The 25,980-nt window shown below is 42.0% G+C and overlaps 1 protein-coding gene across 1 annotated transcript in view; it reads left to right on the plus strand.

Annotated features, from left to right (window-relative positions):
• The first annotated feature begins 10,712 nt into the window (after positions 1-10,712).
• The window catches only part of DNAH11 (dynein axonemal heavy chain 11), a 294,982-nt gene continuing 279,714 nt past the window's right edge, over positions 10,713-25,980 (plus strand). Inside the window, exons 1-3 of the mRNA XM_034759480.1 lie at positions 10,713-11,183; positions 14,103-14,243; positions 25,637-25,833. Coding sequence (XP_034615371.1) covers positions 10,956-11,183; positions 14,103-14,243; positions 25,637-25,833 — 566 coding nt within the window. The 5' untranslated portion in view covers positions 10,713-10,955. The remainder of the gene's footprint in view (positions 11,184-14,102; positions 14,244-25,636; positions 25,834-25,980) is intronic.

The following is a 25,980-nucleotide window of genomic DNA, read 5'->3' on the forward strand; positions in this document are numbered from 1 at the left end:
GAGGCAGAGACCAGGAGAGGAAGGGAGGTTCTAGCAGGAAGGTGTGTCTCACACACACACACACACACACCCCTCCCTTCCTCCCTCCTTCCCTACCTTTTAAAACCAGTCGGTAAACTTTATGGGTCTGAACACTTGGGATTTGCAATGCTGAAGATCATACAAGAAATTACCTTAACCTTGACTACAGTAATAGGGATAGTAAGTTTTCAAAAATCAAAATCTCTCTCCAGTCCTCCATAGACAAACTCACTGAAAGGGCACAGGGGGTTTGAGAATCAGCTAACAGAAGGAGACCAAATAATAGCAACCTCAAACAACAGATACAGGTCCTTCCCCCTTAACCTGTAACTATCTGCTTACATAACTTAAAAGACAGGCAATCCAGTTTACAGATTATCATAAAAAGAGATTTTTCCTACTCATGGAGTTAACCCCCCCCCCCCCCCCCCGATTTTTTTTTCTGTTTTACAGCAACATTGACTTTATCAAGGAAACTGTTCAGTGATTAGATATATTATAGCCAGCAATCCTGAATATCTTTAAAGGAACACAAATCTTTGTTTAAAAATTCTGAAGAAGCTCTGAAATTTTCAAAGGTTTAAGAGCAGAAAAACTGAAGTCAAAATGTCTTAACACTTCTTTTTCCATTTTAATTAATGTTTGTGTGTAATTAAAATGGAAATATTATTTAACCAAAACATAGATCAATTTCTTATTGTTATGATGTATACTTCTATTCAACACTATGCTGATTAATAGGGAATGTCTCCTGTAATTATTTTATGACAACCTAACATTTGGTACTCTACAGACTATGTACTAATTAAGGAGTCTATATAAAATAACACTGTTATCATTTTCATATAGATAGACCCCCTGAATTATCTCAATAGTCCTCTATTTTGTTATGGTGAAGCTTTGTCTGCTTCATACTCTGTTTAAAAATTCTGAAGAAGCTCTGAAATTTGCAAAGATTTAAGAGCAGAAAAACTGAAGTCAAAATGTCTTAACACTTCTTGATGATATAGCCTTGAATTAGTACATAGCTAGGTAGCCCATGGGGCTACTCTCAGGTTTAAAGTTAGGCACCTACGTAAAAACACTGGTTAATCAGAGCCTAAGGCTGCTAAATAGGGTAAACTCATGCTCCTACTCTTACTCAAGGAGGTATTTTACCTTATTAATGCCCAACACAACCAATCTAAAAGCTTCTCATTACATAATTTAGATTTACCATGGTTAATTTTATTTGATATTGAACTCAATATGCAATTTCATAGTGCTTGAAAAGCTCCCTCTCATAGAAATATTACAAAGGTGTAAAAAGAGTAGACTGTGTAAGCTTTGTACATTATTTAATCGTTGTGAGTTAGCTGGGATTCACTATGGTCTTATTATTGCATAGCCGGACACTATTGTCAGCTGGACATTTGTTCTGTCTTAATAGTGACTGTTTAATAACTGCCCTACTCACTTTGTATCAGCAGGGTATTATATATAGCTGTAGTTTAAGAATGTTATTAAATTTAGAAGTTTTATTTAATTAGTCATTGACAACCAACTGATTACCCAATAATTTACCTGTGGAGGTTACCCTGAGAGGCAATATACATTTAAAAATAATCATTTAGATGGGAATTTATTGGATACAGACATTAATCTCATTTGCATTCTTGCAAATTCTGTACATGTAATTAACCATCCCATGAAATATAAGAGTTATTTCATTCTTGAAAAAGAGGTCAGGAAACACACCTATCAAATACATAAGCACATAATGCAATGAAAAAGATGGAGTGAAGCAAATATTTGCCATATTCTACTCTACTTGTTGCATGGAAATTATTTGTTAAGGAATAGTATAAGAGAAATTTATTGGAAAAAACAAAACAGATTTGGAGGTCTGTCACAGAAGCAAAGAAAGTCCCAAAGAATTCTATCTTTTTGTAATGCTGGAGAAATTTAATTTCAGACATTACATAATAACTTACACCAATCTGTTCTACAATTGTCCATGTTCATTTCCTTATCTCTGTGATTTCCATTCAGATGGTGTCCTTTGTTACCTCATATATTTGTTCTATCCGTTGAAACACTTGCAGTAGCTATAAAAGATTTTCCAGAGGCTCAGAGCATCTTAATAATAAATAATAATAAAGAACATAAAATGTCTTTGCAGATGACGTATATTCAGTATCTTAAAGTGTTTTTGAGCTCTACAACATAATATGTTTCATGTAACTATGACCTTCTCATAGGTAGGCACTATCCTTTGCTGACCATCAGGACAATTGAGTATTGTTGACTGAGTGCCTGAGAAATTAAAATTGAGTAAGACTTACACACCAGGTATCCAGCTAAATTAATGATGCTACAACTTCTTACATATCTTAAATTGAGACTTTCAGTCTATGTTTGGCTGAGTCAACTTGATAAAAGGCCTCCATATACTGAACTACTTGCAATATAAACAAGATAGACAGGATATGGAGCAACTTTATAGGAAAAGGAGTGTAGCGGGGTGGTTACCCCGCTCCTGCCTTGAAGGGCTTAAAACAGCCCTGGGAGAGGGCTGTGGCAGGGGAAAGGCTGGGCTGATTGGGAAAACAGTCACAGTTGCAGCCAGTGCAATCAGGGCCCAGCTAGCCCTTATTAGAGGGCAAGGGGCCAGAAGGATGAAGAGAGTTTCTCTCTAGCCTCTGAGAGAGAAGGACCTGGCTGTCTGGAGCTGAGAAGGGTACCTGAGGTGGAGCAGTGCTGGGGATGGGCAGAGGGAGCAGGGGAGCTCCAGCCTGGTAAAACCCCAGGATGCAGGCCTTGCTAAAAAAGCCAAAAAGGTACTGAGGCTACAGGGGGGCAGCCCAGAGTCAGGCAAAGGCAGCAGGTCCTAAACCCCTTGCCGATGATGAGTGGCCATTACAGACTGCAGTCTGCCCCAGTGAGCAGGGGCTAGATGGTGACTGGCAGTAGCCACTGAGGCAAGGTGGGGATAGAGGGTTGGGGATTCCCCTGGGTGGGGAGACCCAGAAAGTGGGTTACTGCTGGCGGCAGAACCCTGATGTAGAGGGGCACCGGGGTCTGGGAGGGATATGGGGGCCCGCCGCAGGCGAGACACCGGCCTGCAGAGGCCACTCCGGAGCAGGAAAAGTGCTAATTCCCTGGACAACCAGCAGGAGGCGCCACACCGGTAAGTCGTCGCCCCGCCACAGGAAGGAAACACAATCTGTTTGTTCAGGCTCTAAAGTTACTTTGGCCTGATGATGAGGCAGGAAGATATTAAGGACTAGTCGGTTGGGGCCCATTCCTAAGTTATTAGTAAAGCTGGTCAAAACATATTGATTTTGAAATTTTTGTTAGAAAAATGGATACATGTATTGCCAAAAAAAAAAAAAAATCTCACACTCACCTCCCTCTATTTTTTTGAGCAGTTCAAGTTTCTAGAGTTCTGCTAGTGATGGTCCTTATTGTATTCCACTGTGGTTTTCACATGAGTATCATCCTCCCAGAATCAGTGAATTTGAAAGTAGTCTTAGTTGGTCCATGCATACCCTGGCCTGCCTCATGCTTCCGACCAAGGTGATAAAGGGTGGGAGGGATTGACTGCCTGTCCAGTTCCTTCTCACCGCCACATGGTCTGGGTCAGGAACTTTAGTGTCCTCAATTCTGACGTTCTGAAAAACATTATTTTAGCTGTAAATAGTTTGTAGTTTTAATAACATATAGATTTAGTAGTTCTGATAGTTTTAGAATTAGATTAGAGTATGTGGTATCCTCGTCCCCCTGTACGCCATTTGGGTATGGGACTATGTCCAGAACTCCAACCTTCAAACTCTGCGCCTCCTGCCCGAGTTCCTTCTCTGTCAGCAACAACCATCAACACCGCCTCTCCTGCTTGGAAGAGGCTCACATTGCAGCTCAGTGCAATATTTGTCAATCCTTCCCCAGCCATACCCCATAAGGACAGACACTTCGCCTCTGTAAATACCTCATGGAGATGGCCATAATACCTCAATTGGACCCAGGCCTAAACTTGTTGATGGTCAGTTTATAACCATTTATTCATTGGCACTTACCTGGAAGGGAAAGGAATTATTTAAGTTATTTATCCCTCTGGTGTATTTATAAAGAGCAATCATATCTTCCCTCAGCCTTCTTTTGGTTAGGCTAAAAAGTCAATCTCTTTGAGTCTTCTTTCATAAGGAAGATTTTCCATTGCTTGGATCATCCTAGTAGCCCTTCTCTGCACTTGTTCCAGTTTGAATTCATCTTTCTTAAACATGGGAGACTCGAACTGCACTCAGTATTCCAGATGAGGTCTCACCAGTGGCTTGTATAATGGTACTAACACTTCCCTGTCTCTACTGGAAATGCCTCGCCTGATGCATCCTAGGATTCCATTAACCTTTTTCACAGCCGCATCACATTGATGGCTCATAGTCATCCTGTGATAAACCAATACATCCAGGTCTTTCTCCTCTGTTGCTTCCAAGTCCCCAGTTCATAGCAAAAATTCGTAGTTAGTCCCTAGGTGCATTACCTTGCACTTTGCACTATTAAATTTCATCCCATTTCTATTACCCTAGTTTTCTAGGTCATCCAGATCTTCTTGTATGATATTCTGGTCCTCCATATTGACAATATCTTCCAGCTTTGTGCCATCCACAAATTTTATTAGCACACTTCTACTCTTTGTGCCAAAGTCATTAATAAAAATGTTGAATAATATAGGTTCCCAAGATCTATCTCTGAGGAATTCCACTAGTAACCTCCTTCCAGCCTGACAATTCATCTTACAGTATGAACTGTTTTAGTCTCCCCTTTAAACAGTTCCTTATCCATCTTTCAATTCTCATATTAATCCCCAATCTACTCCAATTTAACTCATAAATTCCACATGGGAACTTATCAAATGCCTTACTGAAATCTGGGTAGATGAGATTTACTGCCTTTCCTTTGTCTAAAAAAATCAGTTATCTTCTCAAAGAAAGAGATCAGATTGGTCTGGCATGATCTACCTTTTATAAAACCATGTCAAATGCCTTACAGGACTGTCTGGATATGTGGACTCCCTACTCAGACCCTCGCCACCAGCACTCCCAGCTATCTCCGTGACACCACTGATTTCCTGAGAAAACTACAATGCATTGGTGACCTCACAGAAAACACCATCCTAGCCACCATGGATGTGGAGGCTCTCTACACAAACATCCCACACACAGATGGAATACAAGCTGTCAGGAACAGTATCCCTGATGATGACACAGCACAGCTTGTTGCTGAGCTCTGTGACTTTATCCTCACGCACAATTATTTCAAATTTGGTGACAATATATACTTCCAGACCAGTGGCACTGCTATGGGAACCCACATGGCCCCACAATATGCCAACATTTTTATGGCTGACCTGGAACAACACTTCCTCAGCTCTTGTCCACTCACGCCCCTTCTCTACCTACGCTACATTGATGACATCTTCATCATCTGGACCCATGGGAAGGAGACCCTGGAAGAATTCCACCATGATTTCAACAGCTTCCACCCCACCATCAACCTCAGCCTGGACTAATCTACATGGGAGGTCCACTTCCTAGACACCACAGTACAAATAAGCCATGGCCACGTTAACACCACCCTATACCAAAAACCCACCGACCGCTATGCCTACCTTCATGCCTCCAGCTTCCACCCGGACACACCACACAATCCATTGTCTACAGCCAAGCGCTGAGGTACAACCGCATCTGCTCCAACCCCTCAGACAGAGACCAACACCTACAAGATCTTCAACAAGCATTCTCAAAACTACGATACCCACACAAGGAAATAGAGAAACAAATCAACAGAGCCAGAGTGTACCCAGAAGCCTCCTGCTACAAGACAGGCCCAAAAAAAGAAACCAACAGAACTCCACTGGCCATCACCTACAGTCTGCAGCTTAAACCTCTCCAACGCATCATCAGTAATCTACAACCCACCCTGGACAATGATCCCTCACTTTCACAGACCTTGGGAGGCAGGCCAGTCCTCGCCCACAGACAACCCGCCAACCTTAAGCATATTCTCACCAGCAACCACGCACCGCACCATAACAACTCTAACTCAGGAACCAACCCATGCAACAAACCTCAATGCCAACTCTGCCCACATATCTACACCAGCAACACCATCACAGGACCTAACCAGATCAGCTACAACATCACCGGCTCATTCACCTGCACGTCCACCAATGTTATATATGCCATCATGTGCCAGCAATGCCCCTCTGCATGTACATTGGCCAAACTGGACAGTCACTACGCAAGAGGATAAATGGACACAAGTCAGATATCAGGAATGGCAATATACAAAAACCTGTAGGAGAACACTTCAACCTCCCTGGCCACACAATAGCAGATGTAAAGGTAGCCATCTTACAGCAAAAAATCTTCAGGACCAGACTCCAAAGAGAAACTGCTGAGCTCCAGTTCATTTGCACCATCAGATCAGGATTAAACAAAGACTGTGAATGGCTATCCAACTACAGAAGCAGTTTCTCCTCCCTTGGTGTTCACACCTCAACTCTAGCAGAGCACCTCACCCTCCCTGATTGAACTAACCTCATTATCTCCATACTGATTTATACCTGCCTCTGGAAATTTCCATTACTTGCATCTGAAGAAGTGAGGTTCTTACCCATGAAAGCTTATGCTCCCAATACTTCTGTTAGTCTTAAAGGTGTCACAGGACCCTATATTGCTTTTTACATCAGCATTATTATCTTTATCAACCAAACTTGTAATCTCATCAGAAAAAAATATTAAGATAGTTTGACAGGATATATTTTCCATAAACCCATGTTGATTTGCATTAATCACATTGCCATCCTTTAGTTCTTGATTAATCAAGTCATGTATCAGCTGCTTCATTATCTTGCCTGGGGTCAGTGTCAGGCTGACTGGCTTATAATTGCCCAGGTCATCCCATTTACCCTTTTTAAAATTTGGCACAACATTAGCTTTCTTCCAGTCTGCTGAAGTCTTCAGTGCTCTGAGACTTAATGAAAAGCAACATTAACAGTCCAGTGAGCTCCTTGGCCAGCTCTTTTAAAACTCTTGGATGCAAGTGATCTGGACCTGCTGATTTAAAAATGTCTGACGTTAGTAGCTTCTGTTTAACATCCACCAGATATTCTAGTGCAATGGAAAGAGTATTATCACCATATGATGAAACTGAATCATCTGATCTCCCCCCCAAAAATAGAACAGAAATATTTATTGAACACTTCTTCCTTTTCTGCATTAGTGTTCATAAGTCTACCCTTTTCTTAGAGTGCTTGTTCATGTCCATTCCATTGTAGGTGTGTGTGCCCGCCACATGCACCGGTGCTGGAACTTTTTCTCTTAGTGGTATCCATAAGGGACTGGCTCTGGCGCTCTCTGGAGTAGCACACATATACGTGGTATAAGGGGTGCTGCCGGCTCCCACCCCCACCCTCAGTTCCTTCTTGCTGGAAACTTGACATCTAAAGGTGAACCCTGATGTGAAGAACAGTGTAAATGGTCCTGTTACCTGATTTCTGAAGAAATTAGTACACATAGAAAATTGTAACTTAAATTGCAGAAGGGTGGGAAGTATTGATTTATTATACAGTATCTTTAGTTTAGCAACTCAGAAGTCCTTGGAGTGACAGGAGGTTCACTTTCCACCTGACCTGGTTTGAGTACAACATTCTGAGAGAGCAATTATGAAGGTGACATGTTTTTCTTTAATAGTCTTCTATTTTAGCTGTCATATTTATTTATCCACAGAACGGAGTGGTAGTGAGGGCTTCTCTACAATGCCTACCAACATGCCTTGACCTGATTTAGTCCAGGGGTTCTCTGTCAAGATCGCCATCAAAGGTGCAAGTTAGGGCCAATTATGATGATGATTTTTGTGATGTCTACAATCAGGGTTACCACCCATCCATAAACAAATAAACCTTGTATTTTATTTTTTAAAAGGTGAAAAGCTTATGCATGTTGGAAACAAAGAAACAAGCCCTTCTGAGCAGTGAATGGTTGCCAACCTTGCAAAGGGAGGGCATGATCACTCTGCTCTGGTGTTCACTCTTCTCCTGGTGCTACTGTCCTGGATCTAGGGATAGTGCAGCCTTCTGGAATAGATCTCCTACCATAGCAGCAGCAGCAGCTGACTACTCTGACAGGTGGAGCTGCTGCTCCATTGCTGCCTGGAAATGATGTGCCACGTGCACAGTTGTAGTAAAACTCTGTCAGGCAAGGAGTCTCCCCCTGTGTGTTCTGCTTGAATAAATATATTCTGTTTCTATCTAAGCCTCAATATACCACCTATTTACTTATTGACTCAACACAGAGCAGTTTCAAGTGGGTCGGTATGTTCTATTTCCACCAGCTGCCCTATGCTTCCCTCTTCTCTACTGCCCTCCATACCACAAGCCAAGTTCAGTGACCTTTCTGTGCTGCTACTTTTCTGCACTTTTCTCCTAGCTATTTGGCCCCAATGTGGTTATAAGTAGGTCCAGTTGTGTCTAAATATGTGGAAGAATAGTGGAGTGTAACCTTCACTTGCTCTGAGGTGAAGAGAGTGTGTGGGGCATGTACTGAAATCAAAGGGGTGGATTAGGAGCTGGTACCACTGGCACTGAACAGAGATGGGGTGGAGGGAAAGAAGAGAGGAGAAGATAATGTGTAATTTAAATGATAAAGCTAAACATTTTCTAATCTTATTTTTATTTAAAGTCATTTTATTTTTCATGAATAGCTTCCTGTTAGCATTTTAAAAGTGTGTTTGAAAAACACCTTTGCCATCTCCCCAAATATTTTTCTGTGGGTTTATTTATGTATCTATTGATTGGGGGAGGGATTTTCCTTTTTTGGTAATCTTGTATACAGCTGTCCACTTGGGACTGGACTGAGACTACCCACCCATTTCTGATAGGCCTCTCACGGTATCAATTCTCAGTCATCTTGGCTATATTTGAACTGCTGACCTATAAGAAAAGGGTTCTGTAAATTATTACTAGAGGCCTACCAAATTCATGGCCATGAAAAATGTGTCATGGACCGTGAAATCTGGTCTCCCCTTGTGAAATCTAGTTGATTTTTATTTTTTTATTTTATTTTGTGTGTGTGTGTGCTTTTACCCTATACTATACAGATTTCACAGGGGGAGAACAGCCTTTCTCAAATTGGGAGTCTTGACCCAAAAGGGAGTTGCAGGGGGGTTGCCAGGTTATTTTGGGAGGGGGGCGGTCACAGTATTGCCACCCTTACTTCTGCACTGCCTTCAGAGCTGGGCGGCCAGAGTGGTGGCTGCTGACTGAGGGCCCAGCTCTGCAGGCAGCAGAGCAGAAGAAAGGTGTAGTATGGTTTTGCCACCCTTACTTCTGCACTGGCAGTGGCTCTGCCTTCAGAGCTGGGCTCTTGGCCAGCAGCCACCGCTGCCCAGCTCTGAAGGCAGAGCCGCCACCAACGGCAGCACAGAAATAAAGGTAGCAGTACCGCAACCCCCCTACAATAACCTTGTGACCTGCCCACAGCTCCTTTTTGGGTCAGGACCCTTACAATTACACCGTGACATTTCAGATTTAAATAGCTGAAATCATTAACGTTATAATTTTTAAAATCCTATGACTGTGAAATTGACCAAAATGGACTGTGAATTTTGTAGGGCCCTAATAATCCACCAAACGGTGGCATTTAGATATATACAAATATTGCATGCATATATATCTTTAAACTAACCATTGCACTGTACTTAGAATAATGTGCTTTCTTGGAATCTTGTTACAATCTTACATGCATGTTCAGGTTTGAGTATTGGGTATGAAACATGCTGACTAACTACTGTACTGTTTTAAAAAGTGCAAAGGTGGAGCATTATTTTTCCACACTGACATTTTATACACGTTTTGTAGTCTTAGTCACTTAGTCTTAGTTACATTTTGTTGTTGCAACACCAAGCAGCTGAGTTATTAATTGCAAAGTTGCCATTCCCCCCCCCCCCCGTTTGTTAAAAAACAAAACGGTCTATAAGCGCTGTCCCACAACCCTGGGTGTTGGGATTCACAAGGAGGAGCGCGCATTTCACGCCTAAATCTCCTCATTCTGCCCTTCCTGTGCTCCAAGGGCGTGGTATCCCTCCTCCCGCCAGGCGCAGACAGACAGGCCCCTCACATCCAGCACGGCCAGGATCCTATTCAACTGGGCTCTCGGCTCACCCGAGAGGGGACCAGCGTCCTCCGGACTCTGAGCGGCCAGCAAGAGCCTCACCGCATGGAGCCTGCACCATTGCGCGGGTGCCTGGCCGGGTCGGGGGAGCGGCCATAGGGGGGTGGAGGAGGAGGGAGGCTGAACTTGGAACTGTATCAGAGAACGTGAACCCCTCCGACCTTATTCTGAGCCCCCCAAACCCAGCTGGCTCCACAGAGAAGCTGAAAATTCTCTGCCGCCCCCTCCCCCAGTCCGGTGGGTGACGGTGGGGGGTTTCCCAGGAGGCGGTGCCCTGATTGGGAAGAGGTGTGATTTACTCCCTGGAGAGGCGGGGCCGGCTGTCCCAGGGGCTCCGTCATCCCCAGGGAAACCGGACGCCGCTGCCCTGCAATTTGTGGCAGCTAAGGCTGCAGCAGGCAACAATGTAACTAGTGCCCTGGCTGGTTGTCAGACAGGGCAGTGAGGTAGCCGCAGGCGAACTGCAAATACAGGGCAGGGGAGGACGGAAACTTTAGAGAAGCAACTGTAGCTGAGGGGATTTGTAATGCGGGACGAGCTGGGACTGTAGAGGGAACTGAACTGCAAACCACCCGGGCCAACCAGGGCTGGTGCATTTGCCAGGGGACACACAGTGGTATCTGCTGTGCAGGCGGGAGTTTGAAGGAGAGGGACAAGTTATTCCCTGAGCAGCAACTTGCGCTTCAGCGGCTCCCACCAGCCCCTCCAATTCTTGGGCTGGAGATGGAGGAGGAAGAGGCTGCGCAGGAAGAAAGTTTCTCAGAGGAGGAAAGGGTCCAGTTTGTGGGGCGCCGTTTGGCACTTTTGCTGAACTTTCAAGCAGAGAAATGGAGCAAATATCTTGAAAATGAGGAGAACCAGAAAATCCTGGCGGAGTTTTTGGATAAAACCGAACCAGCTTTCTTGCTGTTTTGCTCTCCTCTGGCAGGAACGTTAACTGCTATGCAGAAGGTAAGGTGCTGAAGTTTGAATTACAAATACGGTACCCTTTGGGCTTCGGGATGCTGCAAATATATAGCACAGAGCCCTTAAGACATGCCATGAAAAGCACGATCCCACGGCTTGGCTCTTTCAGCGTTAGGACTTTCCGATGAATGGAGTCAAGCCTCTTAATATTAGTAGAGATGGGATAAATTGGGAGCAGAGTTAAATTTTATCTGAACCACCATCACCAACAATATTTAGACCCTTCTGGTTTTGTCCCCGCTGCAATGATTCTAAGGGGGAAATAAGTGGAAATATATGAACAAATTTTATTGAAGTTAATTTCACTTTAATCTTTAGTATATATGTTCTAGCATTAATGCACTCTGTAGAAACCACTTCAGTGTCAGCCATTCCTTTCCACCCCTCTGGTGCTCTTATCCCTTTTCTTAAGGGTCTTCCCTTAAATAGTGATATTCAGACTCAGGTTTTGGAGGAGCAAGTGGCTTTTTTAAAGTGTCTCCTGTGGTAATTTGCATCACATGATTAAAACACTGATTTAATTATTAACCAATCAGGATATTTTACTGTGTGATTAAGTTATCAGCTTGTACTATTAACTTCTTTGCTGTGAGAATGGTTATATATAGTATTGTAGTAAATGGAAACAATTAATTCACAGTACTATGGCTCTGTTGGGTAATGTTGATTGCTAATTTGGCTCCTGAATCACTCAGATCTGAGTATCACTGGATTTAAAATGTGATTTGGTTAAGGTAGGATCATATTGGGACAGACAGGCCCTTACCCTTGTGAGTACAGAAATAGATCCATTTAAATCAATTGGATTACTCATCGGAGTAACTGCTCACCAGTGTGAGTATGGGGGCCCAGTCTGGTCCAGAGTGATGGAGAGGACTCAACCCTCTAGACTATTAGCCTATCCTGTTTAAAATACATGGGTTAAATCCTGGCTCCACTGAACTCAATGGCAGTTTTGCCATTGACTTCAGTGAGGCCAAGACATCACCCACGGAATGTAATAGCTAACAAACTACTGGTTTTAGCTAGGAACGCAAGTAACTGAGAGTACTTAATATTGTATATGTGTGTTCCTTAGTTAATACCTCAATTCCTAAAGATATCAATGCACTTAGTTAAAATACCCTCTGTACATCTACATCACCGGAGATTAAAAATATAATAATTTGTCCTTGAATTATCTTGATCATTGGCTATCAGCTTATCATTAACACTGTAATGCAATAACTGTCCTCCAAGACAGTTTCTACCACCAGAATTGGGTCTCTAGGGGAATAAAAGGAGTTACTTTGTTCAGTATACTATCCAGTTTCCCTAAATTAATGAAAAAAACCCTCACCTGTAGCCCTCTTTCCACATATTTCTTGACCCTTGGAGTACTATTTTGCTATCACTTATGTCCCTTGCCAAAGAATCCAAACAGAAAATCTATATCAAACCAATGGGACAAGAGTACGCACAACAATAATGGGTGCTCCAAGCCACTGCCTGATGCGGGCCATTCCATGGCCACCCTGTGCCACTTAATTATAGTAAATGTCATTAGTTTGTCTTAAAATATCTTCACAATACTGCCTTGAATGTGTGACTTAATCCAGAAAAGGAGCACCTTTGTGGCTTTGTATTTTAAAAACAGTTTATAGGACAATTTTATAAAGCCTGGTTCTGGTCAAAGCCTCTTGTGGCAAACCGGATCTAAGTTCTGCTGCAAGCACAGCTACTTTCTGTGGCAGGCTGAAAAATATATGGTCGCTTAAACTGAGGGTTTTTAATTAATTAAATATGAATATAAATAACAGTCAGTACACTAGCTCTGTCTTTCTCTGTATTTAAATTCAATTTATTTTACACTATCCCCACATTTTCAGTTATTGTTCAGATTTTGTACTGGCAACACATAGGTTTGTAGCATTGTTGAAATTGTCCGGGGTAAAGCTGTGAAAGTTTTGGCAGTTGGTTGGGAATGTCTTGAAGCTTTGATTTCAGCTGTCTGCAGACCCTGGAAGATGACAATGTATCAGTTGTTGCATTCAGTTTGTTTGTACAGTTTCTTCTGCAACCAGGAAGTCTTGTGTGTGTGTGTTTTTTTTTTTTTTTTTAATGAAAGGTTAGATTGTGGAGCACGTTCTGAACAAGGGTGGAATCAATGGCAAATTCCATAACTCTCAAATGATGAAATACATCCACCTCAAAGAAACGTAAAATTGAAAGTTTAGGGCCAGATTGTTGTCCATCTAACACTTTCATGAAGAGGGATATGGTTTTGGAAAGAGTTAATTTATTGTTGGATGTGAATTAATAATTACGCTAAACTGCTGTCAGAAACATTCATTTAGCTTATATTGAGTGGAAGTTATGGGCATATATCAGGGGATAGAATTTGGCCCTATATATCATCTGAAAGTACTTTACAGACATCACGTATGGGGTTCATTTCACCCATCCCCGAGATGCAAGCACATTGTTGTCTGAAAATGTGGCCATAGTTCTCTATCAATATGATATAAAATAGCGTTTTTGGTTCTTGTTTTTGAGGGTTCTTTTTTTTTTAACTGGTGCCTATTTGCAAAAGATCAACCACAGGCAGGTGAAAAATCAGACGTTAAAGCAAGTCCAAGGTCTGGGTACAGATTTTTGGACACTCGCACAGCACAGGGATTCTGAAAAGGTGCTTCAGAGTCCCAGGCTGCTCTGCTGCCAGCTATTTTTGTACCTCTGTGCCCTGTTCCCTCCACTCAGTCCTGACAGGCCTGACCAGGACCTCAATATTGTATCAGAGTGGTAGCCAATATTCAATATTGTATGTCACCTACAAGGCAGCTATTGGTGTTTATTCTCTGACTACTTTGTACTGTAAAGATCATATTCTTGTAGAACCGATAACCTATGATTCTCTTGTTTTAGATACCCAGTGATGTAACACATAAATTAGTTTGCATTATGAAGACCACGGAACGCATCAGAACAGACAATTACAAAAAAGAGCTGGTATTTGAAGAATTGTCTGCAACACCACTTGAGCATACAGTTGATTTCATAGAAGAGGTATTTATAACTAAACATTTGTGATAAAACTTAAAATTTGAGTCTTGCATTTATTATAATTTCCACCAGATAGTGGACAGCAGAAAAATAATGCTTACACTGGTCAAATAAAAAAAATTACAATAAAACTGCAGCTATTCTGTTGGTTAGACACGTCACAAAAGGATGGGTAGTGTAATATATGTTGTATTATTAATTATTTATTTATTGTAATTGAAGTGATTTCATCATCTGAATTGTTGTGAAGCTTGAAGCACACACTGAACATTTTGTATAACCCGCTTGTAATAGGTTATGTGCTTGCTTCATTCTGTTCAGGCATCTAGAACCCGTTTTCAGTAGCCCAGATTTTGTGAGGGACATTGTACAGTACTCCGCTTGTCCAAAGGATGTCAGCATGAAAGATGGGTTAGGAGTCAGTTCTCCTATGGCTGATTATTATCTCTCATTCAGGAATATTGAAATAGCAGATGGCAGTTGCATGCCAAAAGTTAAGAGTATATGCAGTCATTACTCCAGGTCAGAACTATGTTAATTTTAATAATTAAAAATAGCTTTCACAATCACATGAGCAAAAATTTTTTTGCATCTGATGAATCTATAACTATTTCATAGGAAGGGCAGGGGCACTGAAACAATTTGTATGGTGGGGTTGCTGACAGCCATTGAACCAAACTCTAAACCCTGTATATGATGGAAACCACTTCAAGTCCGGGGCAGGAGGTGCAGCAGCCCGCCCTTCCCCTCTCCTCCTCCCCCGCACCCTTAGTTCCAGTAACTATGAGGAAGGGAGTATAGGATCGGTGAGAGGGGTATATAAAAAGTTTTCCCCACTAATAGGAGTTCAGTTCCAGTAGATCTCAGCCAAAATTTTACTCCACTTTTGCTGAACCTTCTTCTGAAATGTAAATCAAAAGATAAATAAATATATATGCAAAGTTTTAAAATCTTGTCACTTTTTGGTTATATTCTATTTCTTAAAAGGAGGAATATGAATAAGATAAGTTGCATAGCATCAAACAGACATCAGAAATAATTCATTTGGTATACATGTAATTTCCTGTTACATAGATACATAGTCATATTATCCAAAACACTTTACTTTAGTTTTTACAGTCTGTGTTGGTAGGCTCTCAGGATCAAATTCAATGCTGATAAAAGTAGTGCAACATGTTTGACATCAGTGCTTGCACCAGGGTTGAATTTGGCTCTGAGTTTTAAAGTTGCATTTGGAATCTTATTGTTGGAAGAAAAGCATTTTTTTAATTACAAATATAAATGCTTGATTCCCCAGATCTCCAGGTATCACTTCTTTGTGTTTGGGTCTATAGCAAGACCACTGTCTCCTTTTAAAATTGTACTTAAAAATATTTCATATGTTAGTCACTGCTCCTCCTGGCAGTCAGTTAAGACACTCACATGTGGTCAAATTCTGGTCTGAGTTACAGTGCTCTAAATCCACTGAAGTAAATCAAGTTACTCTGGATTTACACCACTGTTACTCAAGGCAGAATTTAGTCCTTAGTAAGAAAATAGCTCAGTCAGAATACAAAAACTTAAAATTCCTGGTAAGCATTAGAAAAACAGGACTTTAGGAATTTAAATATGAAAATGAACACAGTAGAAATGAGAGTATATTAATACATCTCCAAAAATGTTCCTTTTGCATGATTCTTTTTCAATGTTATAAATGTAATTTAATTTTCAAATTCTTTGATTAATTAGGAATATAATCAATTGTGTTTCAGTAAGGTGAAAAATATGTGCAATTAAGATGTAGTAATCCAAAAATTATTTTTAAAAATTCTTAGTGATAGACGCTAAGACTAGATGGGCACAGTAGATTCTCACTATGTTGGCCAGTGACTTTGTTGATCCTGAATTGGTCATTATTTTGGGGTGGCAATGTCATTCAGGAGGAAGTTATTGTCTTGGCCAGTGGAAACAAGCTGGTTAAGAGCAAAAGAGGCAATAGAACTTTAGCAAACTTACACTGGAAAGATAAAGGATGAAATTCTGGCCCCATTGAAGTCAGTAGAACTCCCATTGACTTCAATGAGGCAGGGTTTCTCACATTTCGTTGGAAATCCCCTTTTTTTATAGAGGCTGGCAAAGTCAAGTGGTGTGTTTTTTTTGTTTTTTTTTTGTTTGTTTTTTAAATTCATGGAGAGAGGGAGTGAGGCCACAAATTCCACATTTACTTGGGAGCCTATTGTCCTTTTTGAAAGCTGATATATTTGGTTTGTCTATACATTCAATTTGTTCAGATGTATTTAGTATTAAAAATTATTTTTTCCTGGTTTGTTGCTATAGAGGATGTACAGCAACAAACAAGCATTTGGAATTTAGTTGTGACAAATCGTACTGATAGTGCTACTCTAGCTGTTTACCTGACACATTCTGCAGAAATCAGCTGAGAATTTCACAACAGTAGTACCTGTTCAAATATTTGATTTAAAGATCTTGCATAACCTGAGACGACTCATGTGTTGCTGATTATCTATATTAGAGGGCATGTCAAAGACTTCATCAAACGAAAACAAAACTGCAGTTACTACTTTTTAAAAGTAGTAAAAGTATGGATGGATGAGAAACTGGAAGGTCAGTCATTTTAAAAGCAGCTTCATTATGTCTGTTTAGTATATAAACAAGAAATTTCTTTGAGTTTCTTATGTTCTCATTTAAAAAGTTGTTCACAATATGCAATAAAATTTCATACCACAAGGGAGTATTCAACAAAAATAAGAAAATGAAAAATCAAACAACTTGCTCCTTTTCACTTTCCCTTCAAAACAAAATCAAGCCGTAGCAGTTTCCATAGATCTGGAAAGGTTAAAGAGTAGCCTTCTTAATAAAGTCTAACTCTGACTCATCCTTCATATCCCGTTTAACACTAATCTGTTCCAAGGCACAGCCCTTTGAAGAAAAATATGCGCAAATTCTAAGACGGCTCACCAACCATGCTGGGAATGGGTGCCAGAGTCCTGTAACCATCTGCTGAGGCTTAAAAAGGAATTCCCAAGGGAGATTAGGGTCAGGAGAGAGCTGCAGGGAGGCTCTTCTGTGAGAGAACTGTGCTGATGGGTCACCAGGGCCAGCCAGGAAGGAAGACTGGGGAAACCTGCTCCTGAAGGAAGAGGGAGCTTTGAACTCAGGGAGTGGGATATGGACCCTAGGCTTCAGAAAAGCAGACTTTGACTCTCTCAGGGAACTGATGGGCAGGATCCCCTGTGAGTCTAATATGAGTGGGGGAAGGAGTCCAGGAGAGCTGGCTGTATTTTAAAGAAGGCTTACTGAGGGCACAGAAACAAACCATCCCGATGTGTAGAAAGAATAACAAATATGGCAGGCGACCAGCTTGGCTTAACAGAGAAATTTTCAGTGAGCTTAAACACAAAAAACTTACAAGAAGTGGAAACTTGACAATGACTAGGGAGGAGTACAAAAATGTTGCTCAAGCATGCAGGGGTGTAATCAGGAAGGCCAAAGCACAATTGGAGTTACAGCTAGCAAGGGATATGAAGGGTAATAAGAAGGGTTTCTACAGGTATAACCCTTACTGAATGGGGGAGGCAACCTAGTGACAGATGATGTGGGAAAAAGCTGAAGTACTCAATGCTTATTTTGCCTTGGTCTTCACAGACCAGGTCAGCTCCCAGACTGCTGCACTGGGCAGCACAGTATGGGGAGGAGATAAACAGCCCTTGATGGTGAAAGAACAGGTTAAGGACTATTTAGAAAAGCTGGACATGCATAAGACCATGGGGCTGGATCTAATGAATCCAAGAGTACTGAGGGAGTTGGCTGATGTGATTGCAGAGCCATTGGCCATTATCTTTGAAAACTCGTGGTGATTGGGCGTGGTCCCGGATGATTGTGGAAAAAGGCAAATATAGTGCCCATCTTTAAAAAAAGGAAGAAGGAGAAGCCAGGGAACTACAGACTGGTCAGCCTCACTTCAGTCGCTGGAAAAATCATGGAGCAGGTCCTCAAGGAATCCATTTTGAAGCACTTGGAGGAGAGGAAGGTGATCAGGAACAGTCAACACGTATTCACCAAGGGCAAGTCATGCCTGACCAACCTGATTGACTTCTATGATGAGATAACTGGATATGGGGAAAGCAGTGGATGTGATATACCTTGACTTTAGCAAAGCTTTTGATACAGTCTCCCACAGTATTCTTGCCAGCAAGTTAAAGTATGGATTGGATGAATGGACTATAAGGTGGTGTCATGAACATACAGATAAGGGTAGCCTAAAATCCCTCTTACATGCAAATGGTTAAGAAGCTCAAATAACCTGGTTGGCACCTGACCAAAAGGACCAATAAGGGGAGAAGATACTTTCAAATCTGTGGGGGAAGGTTTTTGCTTTGTGCTCTGTGTGGTGTTCTCTCTGAGACAAAGAGAGAGACCAAGCAAGTAATCCAGCACCTACTGAAATGATACATCTAATATTACAGAAATAGTAAGTAATAACAAGGAAATGCGTTAGATTCTTTTGTTTTAGCTTGTGAATTTTCCCTATGCTAAGAGGGAGGATTATTCCTGTTTTTTTTGTAACTTTAAAGTTTTGCCTAGAGGAGAATCCTCTGTTTTAAATCTTATTACCCTGTAAAATTATCTTCCGTCCTGATTTTACAGAGGTGCTGCTTTTACTTTTTACTTTATTATAAAGTTCTCTTTTTAAGAATCTGATTGGGTTTTTAGTGTCCGGTCTGTGGTCACTTTGGTTACCTATTTGGTTGGTATATTATTCTCAAGCCTCCCCAGGAAAGGGGGTGAAGGGACTTGGGGGGGATATTTTGGGGAAACAGGAACTTCAAGTGGTCCTTTTCCTCAATCTTTGTCTAACTCACTTGGTGGTGACAGCGATACCATCCCAGGGCAAGAAATTTGTGCCTTGGGGAAGTTTTTAACCTAAGCTGGTGGAATGTAAGTTTAGGAGGTCTTTCATGCAGATCCCCACATCTGAACCCCAGAGTTCAGAGTCGAGAGGGAACCCTGACAGGTGGATAGAAAGCTGGCTAGATTGTCAGGCTCAGTGGGTAGTGATCAATTATCTCGATGTCTAGTTGGCAGCCAGTATCAAGCGGAGTGCTCCAGGGGTTGGTCCTGGGGCTAGTTTTGTTCAACATCTTCATTAACGATCTGGATGATGGGATGAATTGCACCCTCAGCAAGTTTGCGGATGACACTAAGCTGGGGGGAGAGGTAGATATGCTGGAGAGTAGGAATAGGGTCCAGAGTGACCTAGAAATCTGAGTCCTGCACTTAAGATGGAAGAATCCCATGCACTGCTACAGGCTGGGGACCAACTGGCTAAGTGGCAGTTCTGCAGAAAAGGACCTGGGGATTACAGTGGACGAGAAGCTGGATATCTAGCAATAGTGTACCCTTGTTGCCAAAAAGGCTAACGGCATATTGGGCTGCATTAGTAGGAGCATTGCCAGCTGATCGAGGTAAGTGATTATTCCCCTCTATTCGGCACTGGTGAGGCCACATCTATAGTATTGCATCCAGTTTTGGGGGGCCCTCCCCACTACAGAAAGGATGTGGACAAATTGGAGAGAGTCCAGCAGAGGGCAACGAAAATGATTAGAAGGCTGGGGCACATGACTTATGAGGAAAGGCTGTGGTACCTGGGCTTATTTAGACTGCAGAAGAGAAGAGTGAGGGGGGATTTGATAGCATCCTTCAACTACCTGAAGGGGGGTTCCAAAGAGGATGGAGCTAGGCTGTTATCAGTGGTGGCAGATGACAGAACAGGGAGCAATGGTCTCAAGTTGCAGTTGGGGAGGTCTAGGTTGGATATTAGTAAAAATTATTTTACTAGGAGGGTGGTGACGCACTGGAATGGGTTACGTAGGGAGGTGGTGGAATCTCCGTCCTTAGAGGTTTTAAAGGGCTGGCTTGACAAAATCCTGGCTGGGATGATTTAGTTGGGGTTGGTCCTGCTTTGAGCAGGGGATTGGACTAGATGACCTCCTCAGGTCTCTTCCAATCCTAATCTTCTATGAGTCTGTCATCAGGATTCCTTGAGGAATGTCTCTCTAGAGAGAAGGCCAAAGGTTGGAATGAGACTGGCAGAGTGTCTCTGCTCAGAGGGAGCTAGGGCCTTGTCTACAATGCAGAGTTAAGTTGACTTAAGTAACATTGATAACCATATGCTGCTTTAATTACATCGGCTGTGCATGTCCACACAATGCTCCTTGTGTCAGCTGAGCGCATCCACAGTCAGTCCTCTTGCATCAACAGAGAGCTGCATTGTGGGTAGCTATCCCACTGTGCAACTCGCCACCATCTACCGCTCGGAGATCTGGGAACAGATTGCAGTTTATCATGGGGGCATGCTCACTGTCCCATGATGCAGTTCTTTCCATCCCATCATTCCACTGACTTCATTTCCTGCCTTTTTCTTAGTCCCTGTGAACTATGCACCCACCATCTCTGCCTGAAAGCATGGATCCTGAATTGCTGACCAATCTGGTAATGAGTGTTAGAAACACAACGCGGTTGGTCTTGCAGTATTTCATGAGCTGGGAAACAAAGTGAATCTGTGATGCCTTCCCTGCTGTGTGCAATGGAAAGAAACAATTCAAGATTGCTGCTGGCATTCACAGAGCAGCAACATATGGTTGACTGTCAATACTGGGCTCAGAAAACAAGCACTGAGTGGTGGGATCGTGTTGTGGTGCATGTATGGGATAATGAGCAGTGGCTGCAGATATCTTGGATGTGGAAAGCCACCTTCCTGGAACTGTGAGGGGTGATACAAGTGTGCAGGCCATTAATAGCCTCCTGCTACGAAGGACTGTCACTCTGGATAATTTGCAGGAAATACTTGATGGCTTTGCAGCAATGTGATTCCAAATGGTGGTGGGGCGATAGATGGCACACACATCCCAAGTTTGGCCCCAGACCACCTTGCAACAGAGTACATCAACCAAAAGGGCTACTTCTCCATGGTCTTGCAGGTGCTGATGGATCACTGGGGCAATTTCACTGATATCAATGCAGGTTGGTCAGGGAAGGTACATGATGCATGCATAATTAGGAAGATTCCAATGGGGGATGTGCAAATGCCCATAGTGATACTGGGAGATCCAGCCTAGCCCTTGCTCCTGTGGCTCATGAAGCCTTACACCAGTAACTTAGACAGCAGCAAGGAACGCTTCAACAACATTTTCAGCAGGTGCTGAATGACCATTGAATGTGCCTTTGGCAGATTAAAAGGTTGCTGGTGCTCCCTTTTTGGCAGGCTATACCTAAATGTGGAAAATATTCCAATGGTCATGGCAGCCTGCTGTGCTCTGCATAACATTTGCAAAGCAAAGGGGGGAAATTTCCCCAGGGATGGAGTGCTGATGTGGATCGTCTGGCTGGTGATTTTGAGCAGTCAGATACCAGGGCAATTTGAGCTGCTCAATGGGAGGCTATTAGAATCAGGGAGGTGCTGAAGGAGTTGTTTTTTGTTTTGTTTTGTTTTGACAAAGAGCACCCGTAATGTGTCTTTATGTGATGCAAACATCCTGGCTGCGTATATTCCTACAACTACAGACGTTTATGAACTTTGACGGAGATCCTAAAATATTTCCACATTTATCCCTACAATGTGCTGCAATATTTACTTGCTGCCTTAAATGACCCCTGTAATGCTTGCTTCCAGTGCTTTTAATTGTAACGAGCAAATGTTCCTGCTTATAGCCACTGTTTGAACTGTAGCAGCAACTACTGTGTGCATGACACAAATAAAGATTCATTTTGTTTCAATGACTAGACCTTAATTAAAGGATAAAAAACTTCCCCCCCCTCCCCTCCGCAAACAGGGAATATGGCAATGAGGAGCCGTCTCTTGTTTCAGGCTTTCACAGCTGTGTGTAACTCCAGCTTTCATCATGGAAACCAGTCTCTAGGGGTGGATTGAAGGGGTGCTTTGATGGAACAGGAACATGCAAGAAATGTGTTGGAGTTTAGGGGGGCATGGAATGGCTATATTGGCAATATATTCTATGTTGGCTGCAGGGGGAGTTGTGCACACATGTACTCAGACTGCAGCACTATGAGGAACCTGAGGCTCTCTCTGTCCCTCCAGTAGCTTTATTATCCACTCCTGTCCATGTCTCCTTTCCAGGCTATCCAGCCTGAGTTTTTTAGTAATTGTTTTCCTGCACGCTCTTGCTTCACTATGTGCTGAGGCTGTTGACTGCAGCACTTCTCTAAACATATTCTCCTTACTCCTCCTGGTTCACCTCCTTATCTGACGGAGGTGCTCTGCTGGTGTTGTAGGAGTCGGTCTTCAAGAGCACAGCTGCAGAAGCCAAAGAAATAATGAACAGAGACAGTATTGAGAGTGCACTCAAAGCTGTAAATCACAAAAGTCACACACACCACTTTTCCACTGTCCCTTTGCTAGCACACACCTGAGCGAGAGTCGCAGACATGGTGAGTTCGGCTGGCTGGGGGGAATGCAGTGAGGGGTGGGAAGGGGAATGGGCAAGAAGGGACAAAGTGTCTGGAAGGCTTGTGAAGAGGGTCACTACATGTGCCTAGGGAGAGATTTCTGAATATTAGCAACCTTTTCCACAGGCTGGGGTAATCAAACCTGATATCTCATAACCCAGGATGTACAGGAGAAGCTGCATGACTTAAGAAATTGCATTTAGCTAAAGTTACCTATTGCTTCACACAACTGGTTATTATATTTCATTAGTCATGAACATATTTCATTAGTGCTGCTGCTGGGGCTTTTTTTTATTCTTTCCCTCCTTGCCCCCCCCCCCCTCCTCTGGTCATGACCCTTGACCGAGTTTGGCAGGGAATTGTGCAATCTAGTCTAGTTCAGGCCCTGGCCTGTACTGCTTTGTGTAAGGGTAGTTAGCATAACAGATCTCTGTTGGAGGGTTTATTTTGGGGCCTTCAGATTCACAGCTCTGGCTATTAAAAAGAAGGCCCGCCTGCTCTATTTCCCCACAAAACGGAGGGGAATTTTCAAAAATCCCTAGGCCTTTAAACTGGAAAGAGGTGCATGCCTGTGTACCTGTAGGGCAACACAGTTCAAACTGCTGATCAGAGCAGTCATGATGGGCATTGTGGGACGCCTCCAGGAGGCAATTAGGGCAGTATAAGCAAGTGCACTGTCTACACTGACACTGTGTCGCTCTAACTATGTCGCAAAAAGGTCTGTTACTCGTCCACATGGTTTTATTTTGTCAGCGTAGCAGTGGAGTTAAGTTTGCCGGAGAACCATTCTTGTGTGTACACCTTCACTGTTTTGTAGACGAAAGCTGACTTTTGTCAACAAAACTGTGTAGTGTAGACAAGGCCTAAGAGAGATAAAGCTCTAAACCAACGGTAAATGGAAAGCCCTAAGGGAAGGAGGGTCTTGTGCCTGGAAGAGCCGGAAGAATGTTATTTATTTTGTAAGGATTTAATAAATTAGATCCCAAGCGGAAGAATGCTAGTTAATAAACACAAACACACCCACTCCTGGGTGCATGAGAGCCCTGAAGATTCAAGGAGGCTGTGTGGTAGTAGAAACTGTACCTTACCTGGCTCATCTTTTCACCCACACGGGAAGTTCACTGTTGTGCAGAAGCAGTTGGAACTGCATCACAGAATAAAGAGGATCTTTTTCTTTTCACTTTTCTCTTCTCTTCTTTACTTTTTTAATGCAGTTTATTAACAGATCCATTCTTTGATAACAGAAATCATATAAAACTTGTTTTATATGAACTTAAATAGAGAGAAACTTAGTACAGTATATACACAATTATAAATTGGCCTTGTTGAAGGGGTTTCTCCCATCCTTAATTTAAGAACTTTCTTTGAATACTACCAGGTTTGATGATGGGTGACAATCCTCTTTCAGTGAACTCCAAGAAGTTCCACCAGATTTCTAAGTGGTTATCGTTTTAAGAAGATCTCTTTTACACACCTGGGGACCATAGTGATTACTGAACAACAAAGAGGGGACTGAGGTGCAGTGATTGCAGTGCCATTTTGTGGGGTGGCATGCTCTGGGTATGCTCTGTGCCACATCCTCTCTTAACATACACTTTACCATGATGCCTATAGAACACTACAGAACAACTGACAGTAGAAAGGCAGGTGAGGAGCTTAGGCCACTGTTGATCTGTTCATCTGTCTCTAACACAACAACTAGAATCAAGGTTTATAACTACAAATTTTGCACTCAGTCTATGCAAAAACATTATACTGTATCATTGTTTTCCCTGTCCTTCGCCCTTCATTTCACCTCCCTGTTGTGCCTTGTTTTAAACGAATGCCCCTAACCCTACAAGGAGTCCTGCACAGGCAGAAGTCAGTGGGGCTCTGTATGAGCTGTTTGTAGCATTTGAGCCTAAGTTGGTGAGCTCATTGTTTGTTTCATGGCTGTAAAATATTGAGCCTAATGGGGCCCAAACCTGACTGGGATCTATGTGCACTAATGTAATAAAAATAATCCTAAAAAAGGTCCCTTTGTGACATTGGTATGCAGATTTAATTTACCTCTTCATGGTTTAGACCTGATTCATAAAAGCACTTAAGCAGGAGCTATGTTCTACCCACATTTGGCAAAGTGCTTAAGCACATGTCTAATTGTAAACTTCAGTGAGCAATAATCATGTGCTTAAGTGCTTCAAAAGTACAGTGATATGCACTATAGAAAATGTAGCTAGGAGTTAGGAAATGTTTGTTGATATGAAGGAATTAAAGGCTTTAAAAATAAATGTTTTGAATATGCAGTATTCAGTCACAGATAAATCTACACATTTGCCCTAATGGAAACATTTTTTTTTACAAAGGCTTATTATAGAAGGGTATTTTTACTCGAAGAGATTATTCTAAATATAATGTTGAACCTGACCAGAAAATTTAATTATATTTAGGGATTACTCATTATTTGTTTATTAAACCAAGACACTTGGGGACTGGGATGTTGATGATAATTTTGTGCCCTCTGATGGGAAAGGTTGGATGCAGAGACTTGGCTATTTATTTCTCTCCCTCTTTTTTCCTATTTTTTTGTGGGGAAAAGGTGGAGGAGAAATAGCAAAAGTAGTATAGTTCATGCTTTCTGAAAAAGAACCTCAATGTTGGGCTCAGTTGATTTGTGGGGAGTGTAAATACATATTTATATTCTTTTTTGCGTACAACACAATTGGAATAGGTTTGAACATGTGTATATCAACAGAAAAGTATATATTAAAAATCAAAAAGTTGATATTGATTTAAGTAATCATTTGTTTCTGACATATGCTTTAGTTTAATTTTGGTGTGGGTTTGTTGTTCCACTCAGGATTTAAAGAAGCCGTATGTTGTGAAGTACCACTGAAAAACTTTAAACATTTAACTGATTTGTAACCTTTCTTTCCCTGATCTGCCTCCAGGTTTTAGTGCCTGTTCTTTCCAATAAGAAAAACCATGGATCCTGGCCACATTTTATTTCACAAGATATGGAACGCCATGTGGAAATTATGAAAAATAAGGTGCATGTTATGAAGGGAATGATGTCAGGAAGAACCCTTCTTCCCATTCCGACAGTTGCAGCAAAGGCTGACTTGCATCAGATGTGCACTGAAAATAAGTAAGAAACACAACACATACAATACAACTAAGAGCCACTGCACCTGATGGTCATTCAATCACAGAAATTTAAACTGGTATTAGTTGCATTAGTGAAATAAACGTATCTGTAAATGTTAACAATATCCCTTTTGATATTAAACTTGGA

This window comes from Trachemys scripta, chromosome 2 (assembly GCF_013100865.1).
Source record: "Trachemys scripta elegans isolate TJP31775 chromosome 2, CAS_Tse_1.0, whole genome shotgun sequence".
In the NCBI taxonomy this organism is placed as follows: Eukaryota; Metazoa; Chordata; order Testudines; family Emydidae; genus Trachemys; species Trachemys scripta.